Source organism: Labrus bergylta, chromosome 5 (genome assembly GCF_963930695.1).
Source record: "Labrus bergylta chromosome 5, fLabBer1.1, whole genome shotgun sequence".
In the NCBI taxonomy this organism is placed as follows: Eukaryota; Metazoa; Chordata; class Actinopteri; order Labriformes; family Labridae; genus Labrus; species Labrus bergylta.
In genome coordinates this window covers 14,955,561-14,963,520 of record NC_089199.1, presented here as the reverse complement: position 1 = coordinate 14,963,520, position 7,960 = coordinate 14,955,561, and the positions used below count along the sequence as shown (strand labels likewise).

Below are 7,960 nucleotides of genomic sequence, written 5' to 3'. Positions count from 1 at the left end.
ATGGCTGATGAGCTGTACAAAAAGGTCCGTATTCTTTGCTGGGTGATGACTGGACCAAACAACCTGGAGAAGAAGACTCGCCATGTGAAGTCTACTTGGAGTCGCCACTGTAATATTGTGATTTTCATGAGCTCTGTGGACGACCCCGACTTTCCCACAGTGGGCTTAGGCATGAAGGAGGGTCGGGATCAGTTGTACTGGAAAACAATCAAGGCATTCCATTATGTCTACGAGCATCACATCAACGAGGCAGATTGGTTCCTCAAGGCAGATGACGACACCTATGTTATTGTAGATAACCTGCGTTTAGTTCTCGCCAACCACACACCCGAGGAACCAGTTTACTTTGGCCGAAGATTTAAGCCCTACGTAAAGCAGGGCTACATGAGTGGTGGGGCAGGCTATGTGTTGAGCAAAGAAGCTCTGCGAAGATTTGTAGGAGGATTTAAAACCAATGTGTGCACTCACGCTTCCTCTACAGAGGATCTTGAAATGGGACGGTGCATGGAGAAAGTTGGGGTGTTGGCTGGGGACTCCAGAGACAGTATGCAAAGGGAGACATTTCATCCATTTGTCCCTGAGCAGCACCTAACACATAAGTTCCCAAAGAGCTTCTGGTATTGGAGCTACTGCTACCACCCCATCTCAGAGGCAAGTTCAGTTAACATCATGTTTTTTTTGATGAGGCCCTTAACTGGTATCAAGCAATATTGTAAATATATTCATCAGATAATGTTTGCTTTTTGTTAGCTCAAATTTACAAAACTTTATTTTTTTTCAAGCTTTTTGTTAGTCTTCTTAATTTAGTCACAATCTAAACCACAGTGAAAGGTTAACTATAATGAAACACTGCTGCTGCTGCTACTGGATACTATTTGCTTTATGTTATGTACTCTCTCATAGGCATGAAACTGTGATAATTATTCAAACCCTTAGGGAGTGAAATAAAATGTGACCCTTTGAAGTCTGTACTTTGTAGCATAACGTCATGTTCTGTTTTTTCCACCCTCAGGGTCCAAACTGCTGCTCGGACCTTTCAGTGTCATTCCACTATGTTGGTGCTTCACAAATGTATTTAATGGAGTACTACACCTATCACCTGCGTGCCTTTGGATACAGTTACCGTTACCAGCCCCCTGCTCAATATATCGGCAACAATGTTGAGAAGTTACGTGCTCAAGCTGCTACAGAAGGACAAACTATGGCAGCTTCTCAGGAGGACAGAAAAGGAGAAGACTCAGATAATCCCTTCAGAGTTCAAGTAGCTGGTGAAGACCCCCCTGCTGCCACATCAGGCTAAAAACATTATGGTGGAGTGTGTTGAGGAAACTTATCATTCAGTTCATTTTTGATTCTAAAAATGTCCCCACATACACCTGTGCTGGCAGTAGATCCCTCAGCTGAAGCACTCCTACTTAGATAAACTGTGATAGCAAAATTCCTGCAAAATGTTTTTTCCACGTCATTTCAAAAATAGATAACTATGTGCCTCAGAGGCCTATGAGACCTAACTAGTTTGCATTGATTATCCAAAACTAGTGGGTTGAAAAAGAAAAAAAAGCACCACAGCTTAAGTTAACCCTGAAGTTCCTTAAAGAACATTTATTTTATCTTGTGCACACGATATTATATTGGATATTGTGGAAAAGTAAGTATCTTGTGATGAAAAGATAGTTACATTGTGCAAACCAGCTGATATGTGAGCACAAGATAATTATCTTGCTCCCACAGAACAGGAACCAGTTCAGTTCAACGCCTTGCATCAGATGACCTTTTAAGTTTTTTGTTCTAAAATCACAATATGAGCCATCTGCTAGAGTATGACTTTGCACTTTGACCTAATGAGAGTGACACTTTTCAGAATACTTAAAATAAAATGAATACATACACTAGTTATGCTTACATGGACACAAATAATCAGAATAAAAGCCTGATCAGAATAAATTTGTGTCATGTAAAAACGTCAGTTGGAAGAGACTGGTCTGATTCGGCCCATTTGGAAATCATTTTCATTCCGAACAAGAGGGGTGGTTTATGCCAAATCAATATCAATGTACATTGTTGTTCCTATCATGTCTTCCTGTTTGGGGTAAAACTATTGTTCGTGTGCATGTCTGTGCTGAGCTCTCTTCAACTGTGCTCGTCCAAAGGTCTTGACTTCCATACTTGCACTGACACAATTTGCACAATTTATCGATCGATTTATTAGGAAGAGAAGAAGAAAAAAGTAAGAACAATAAAAAAACAGACATCGAAATTCACAGACTTGAGAGAGGGGGAGAATTATAGAATTGTAAAATTATGTTACTCCGCTTGGTATGCACTGTACCTGCATACTTCTGCTCTAAGCAGCATTATTTAGATTTTTGCACTTTTGCCATTCGGTTTGCTGAAATTCAAAGTTGATTATGTTGTTGTTGGGCAAAGGGACATGAGTTCATGTTCCCTTAATTTACATGGAGGGGATTTAACTGCACCTTTGGTTTGTTGTCACTTCAAAAACAAATGTTCCATGTTTCCCCGGCTTGCGCATGCACAAAATGAAATGGGGAAAGAATTTAAAATCACCTTCATTAACCTTTATTTCAAGGGAGATGAAAATGTGTTTCTGCCTAATATTGGTCAAAGGGGATTCTATTGTATGTGTTTTAAAAAAAAATCACGGGAACATGTTGTTATTACAGTTCGTTAAAAATCCAATCTTCCAAAACCACCTACCTCTACTAATTTGTGATCACAGCCAAAAAAATTGCAGAAAAAAAACTCAAACCACCAAAAAATGTTCAAGGAGGGCACAAGGGTTAATAAAGTAAATAATATTTTTTTCTGATAATGTCGTTTTTTCAGAAACTGTAGGAGAGCGGGGGATTCAGTGTGGCGGATGTGTCGCCAAACAGCAGTTTGTTTTGGTTTCATGCTGGTGCTCAAGGGCGACATCTACTGGATCAAAAAGTTGCACATTCTTCCTTTTAAAGTCTATTGATTATGATTTAAATTTGAGCAAATGCCTCAATACCACTTGCTGTGAAGAATTCACCAGTTACCAATGGATGACGTCACTCAGGCCTCGTCCACCATTATTCACAGTTTATTGTCTGATTCCACGAGAACACACTGTTTTCAACCAATCTCATAAATGTTTGGATGAAACCAACTAAAGGGAAAGGGGGAAATCATTTTTAGTCTGGTCAATACCTTTGAGAGTGTAAATTAGTTTGTGTGTAGGCCAGCACACATGATTTAGTGTGTGCATCAACATTTTTGGATGGAATGAATGGTACCCTAATCTCTATTAATAATGCATATTTTATTGTACATTTTTGTTGTTCTTTAATTTGTTTACAACACTTTGGATTATAACATCAGATGATTATATATAGAGACAGTGTAAAAGCAGTCATGCATGATTTAATATGTTTTTTTTTTTTTTTTAACTCTGTGGTTAAAAAGACATGTTTCTCTGTTGATACAATAGTTAGGAAAACTTTGAGGATGTTTTACAAATTGTCTTGGTTGTGCAGGCCTGTCGTCTCCACTACAGAATTTGTTGAAATCTAAGTAGAGAGAACAGGAAAATATGTCAAAAATAATAATGATGACAAGATTTACAATAATGGGGGATGCAGGCTAATGTTTCCTACCTCTACCTCCCCTCGTTGATGAATGGACCTTTCTTATGTAGATATTCCTCTGCACATGGGAAAGGGATTCCTGTTGGATACCAAGAGAAAACAGCTGCTTAATCACCCAAGGTTAACAGTCCAGGACATGATTATAGATGGTTATCTTATATTATCTTGTTAAGTTCAGTTATACTTAAGCACATGAATGTTGATAAAAATGGTTATATGAATGAAGTGTAAAAAATGTCCAGTAAATTTACTTGAGTGTATTAGCAGCTTTTATCCAAAATCCACAAGTTGATACAACGTATCTACTACTTCCTCACCTACCACCTTTTGGTAAACACAACATTCAAATTGGGCCCCACCTCCTTGGCTCATCGCCCCCCAGAAGCGCAAACTTCCTACAGTAAATGTGCATTTACTTCCTGTACCTACACTGCAAGCTACGTTACGCTAGTACAAACTAAGAGCCGCTGTTTGGCCCCCATGTCTAACTGAAAGCAGGTCAACTCCACATCCACGGTTAAAAGCCAGCACGAGGTTCAACCTCATTTTAACACAAGCTTTATCCCCTTGGTGTCATTGGCCACACATGTATGGAGGCCAATAAGTGATGATTGTGCAGAATTGCTTATGCATAGGTATTTTTTTCTTGTTGTTGAAAAAGCTAGTGAATCTACAACCTTACTATATTAAGACTGTATTTGAAAACAAGGCTCATATTTTATTGTGAGGTAAACAAGTTGTGATCAATGCTAATAGGTTTAATTTTTTGTAAATAATAAAAAAAGTCTGCACCATTATCTAAAAACATTATTTCTTGTAGCTACACGGTAGACTAAAATAGAAAAAAAAGTGAACCTTCAGGACATTGCATGACTTGCTCAATGTATTTCTAGCAGTGTGGCTGAAGTCACTCACTTTTTTTCTGGCCCAACAGATCAGCCAGGATGTGATCCATATTTTCTGTAAGAAGAGAACACAACATTATTATAAAGGTATGTCAGGTTCTTATACGACTTGAAATGCTGTGAGGTTCAAGAACCACTGACAAGAAGACAAATCACACTTTACAGCCTTTAGGTTTTCCCATGCACCAGTGTAACCATGTCAGTGATGGGGATCACATTTGTACATTGCAAATATCTGAAAGACAGCATAATGGAAAACATTGACATACTGAGGCCGACGTTAATCTGAGAATGACTCTTTGTCTGTCTCTCTGTAATGCATGTGATTGTCAGAGGACTCTTTTTATGACAGCAGAAGGGAACAGGTGGTGGAGTATGGGTAAATATTACCATTAAACAGAAAACTAACAATTATCTGAGGGATGAGATTGAATCAGGGATGAAAACATAAAAATGATTTCATGTCTGCCAGTGAAATAGATGTGAGGTCACAATGAAATTGGCCTTTCACCAAAAATCTTGTTTCATGTTTACAAAAATTTTGATTTTGATTTTTTGATTTGATATACTTTATTAATCCCCGAGGGGAAATTCGTGTTTACGATCTGTTATTGTATTAGGGACATGCCTCTCACAGACATAGGCCCGAATCACACTTATGTACAAACAGGACCTGTATGCTGCATACTTTGAAGTTATTGAGTTTAGGTTCTTACTTTTTCTTGTATTCTGGATGTTTCTGTCACCTGCAAAAAGAGTTGTGAGGTCAGATGAAAAGCGTTCTAATATCAGAGAAACTGATTGAGGATGGGTTATTTGCTTAAAAGACAACTCACTGTTCTGCTGAGCTGCACTTCTCCTCCCCATTAGACTCACAAAGCTGTCATAGTCGATGTCATCAAACCTCTTCAGCTCTGTAGCTTCACCAACGCAGCACTCTGGTTTTCTCTGAAAGACAAAACAACAAATGATCACTTGTCTGACTTGGGAAGAAATTGTGTATCTAGCTTTCGGCTATCAGGTGGATTTTAAAATCGGCCCTCTTGTGGCTAGTCTTACCTCGGTCAGTGATTTGTAGGTTTCTTCCTTGCACCAAGTCCTCGCAGGCATTATGACGAGGATGACTAAAGCAATCAGTGAAGCAAGAGTGCTGCAGTTTGAACTTCTCTCCATTACCCTGAAATGTAAACCAGATTTAGAACAGATCAAGCCTGAACATTACCAGGCTGAGTGTACACATTTTTTTACTCTGACTTCACCCTGAGTTTCTCCTGTGAGCCCGTTAGTATTTTTTTTCCGTAGCATGTCTGAGTGGGATAATATGAGAACACAGCAGGAGACTAGAGACTTATCTATTGTCATCAAACTTATTTCTTTGTCTCTGACCAATCATTGTATCCTATATATTCTGATTCTGATTTCCTCTTAAGTGTTTAAAAGGCCTCTGCTCACTCCCAACACTAACTGATCATTTATATTCAGTGCAATCAGTTTAAATGTATTTCATGTCATCCCTTCCATCAAACACAGCTTATTCTTGACATACATTTCTCTTTCTGTCTTCTGACCATCTTTATATTAGTCAGTATTGAGCATTATATGACTATCCTGACAATTCTATAATTAATATTATGGCAGCCAATGCAACAACAGTGTCTATGTTGCACGTAATCCATGCCATATTGAGGAACTTTTTGATATATACATTTTTGGGATATCATATAGTATATTACAATTTCAGTAACTTATGTTTATATAGCTTTACCTCCCGCACCTTGTGGTTACATCCCTCTGAGTTAAATTGGTATTTTGAAGAAGAAAATTTCACATACACTTTCCTATAAAATGTACCAGTAAACTATATTGACAATGAGGCAACACACCGCAAGGGAACATCAGGCACATATGTTGAGAGATATTGCATTGCAGAGAAGAAAATCAGATGCTCTGAAATTCACTTTCTACGGAAACCATGTGTGAGATCATTGGGTGTGATCTAAAATAAGGAAAGAAGCAACAGTAATTTCAAAAAGTCAACTGTTTAACTTATATTATATGCTCACAGTGATTTGATAATTTCTTTATGGTAACAGGATGAGGATTGTATGATATATCCTGTATTTATACATCATGGGGCACTAAGCAGGTGTACTGTATGAAGAGTTCGATTTCCTTGTTCCCTGTAATGTTAATATTATCTTTAGCATGCTCTTAGCTATCTATAAGCAAAATGACTGCTGGGAAATGAGGACCTGATAAGATTAAGTGTCATTAAGTAATAAAATGACTCCACCTTGTCACAGCATTCTCTTGACATGACAATAGAGGCTGTAATCTCAAACAAAACATAGTAAAGACAGTCTCGTAATCATAATCACATGATCAGTACTGCAGAACACTTTTCAGTGGATATTGAAGACAACGCCCTAAATCTATCACTATATTCAATTATCCATTCAGTATAAAAGGAAATAAGGAAAATAGAAAGCATTTTGTTGTAAAATAAGCTAGAACCATATCTTTATCTCTTCTGTGCATTAGACATTAAAGATACATTAATGTTAAAGAACATTAAAGGCTTACCTGTTAACAGATAGGATCCAAAGGTAAAATACAGTGATCTGTTCTACAGTTTACTTGGTGCCACCTCAAAATGCGTCTTTCTGCTCAGGCGTCCGTACCCCAGTTATTATAGTCCCGGAGGTCATTTGTAATCAACTTAGGGCTCCACCCACCACCCAAACCCCCTGCACACACATACACACACACACACACACACACACACACACAGCATGATCCAGTCTTTATGAATAACTGAGAAAGTCATCGCTGGATTTTTGGATGCCATCATGTCATGACAAACTAGTATAGGGGGAAAAATCGTCTGTTCTCTTGTCCTTGTTAATTTTATAAATGATAGGAGTATTCTGTTGACTATTCTCTGCTTCTATCAAGTCAAGATGAAAATGCCTTTTTTCCCAAGTTGAGAGATATAGTTCATCTAACATGTAATGTGTTGATGTAAGAATGTTTTACACTTGGAAAAGTAAAAATGAGGGAAAAAAGGTTTCATTTTCACACAGCATGGAAAGCAGTGATAATGAATGAATAAAACATTCTCACACTGGCAGTTGTAATATAGATTTTTTTTAAAGTTATTATATGTTTGGTTTATTATTACTTACAAAACATAACAACAATAAGGCTGTGTGTTTTAGAGATAAATTGAATGTATCATGTGCCTGTATGAGAGGATTAAGGGTTGAAACTGTGTATACGCCCTACTAGCGGATATCACATCTCTTTCTACTGTAATTAGTTGATGTGTAAGAGCAGAAAGCCAAATAACTCCCACACTCTCTAAATCAATGAGCCCTCAGATGATAAGCGGAAGCCCTTCAACTGACCTTCCTTTCCACTGAC

General features: G+C 37.9%; 2 protein-coding genes across 2 annotated transcripts; one reads left to right on the top strand and one right to left on the bottom strand.

Annotated features, from left to right (window-relative positions):
• LOC109993788 (glycoprotein-N-acetylgalactosamine 3-beta-galactosyltransferase 1-B-like) lies at positions 1 to 1,300 on the top strand. Its single transcript, XM_065955095.1, has 2 exons — positions 1 to 651; positions 1,013 to 1,300. The coding sequence occupies exons 1-2, from the start codon at positions 1 to 3 to the stop codon at positions 1,298 to 1,300; spliced, it is 939 nt and encodes a 312-aa protein (XP_065811167.1).
• Positions 1,301 to 3,072: 1,772 nt separating this feature from the next.
• On the bottom strand, positions 3,073 to 7,429 carry tac3b (tachykinin precursor 3b). Its single transcript, XM_065954959.1, has 7 exons — positions 7,121 to 7,429; positions 5,597 to 5,714; positions 5,374 to 5,485; positions 5,254 to 5,283; positions 4,548 to 4,592; positions 3,642 to 3,711; positions 3,073 to 3,554 (listed from the first exon to the last, which is right to left on the bottom strand). Exons 2-6 carry the CDS (start codon positions 5,708 to 5,710, stop codon positions 3,644 to 3,646), a joined length of 369 nt encoding a protein of 122 aa, XP_065811031.1. The 5' UTR covers positions 5,711 to 5,714; positions 7,121 to 7,429; the 3' UTR covers positions 3,073 to 3,554; positions 3,642 to 3,643.
• Positions 7,430 to 7,960: the final 531 nt, after the last annotated feature.

Coding starts and splice junctions, on each gene's coding strand:
- LOC109993788 (XM_065955095.1), top strand. CDS start 1: ATGGCTGATGAGCTGTACAAAAAGGTCCGTATTCTTTGCTGGGTGATG. Junction 652..1,012: donor GCTACCACCCCATCTCAGAG/GCAAGTTCAGTT, acceptor TTCCACCCTCAG/GGTCCAAACTGCTGCTCGGA.
- tac3b (XM_065954959.1), bottom strand. CDS start 5,710: ATGGAGAGAAGTTCAAACTGCAGCACTCTTGCTTCACTGATTGCTTTA. Junction 5,284..5,373: donor AAGTGCAGCTCAGCAGAACA/GTGAGTTGTCTT, acceptor CTCTTTTTGCAG/GTGACAGAAACATCCAGAAT. Junction 4,593..5,253: donor CATCCAGAATACAAGAAAAA/GTAAGAACCTAA, acceptor CTCTTCTTACAG/AAAATATGGATCACATCCTG.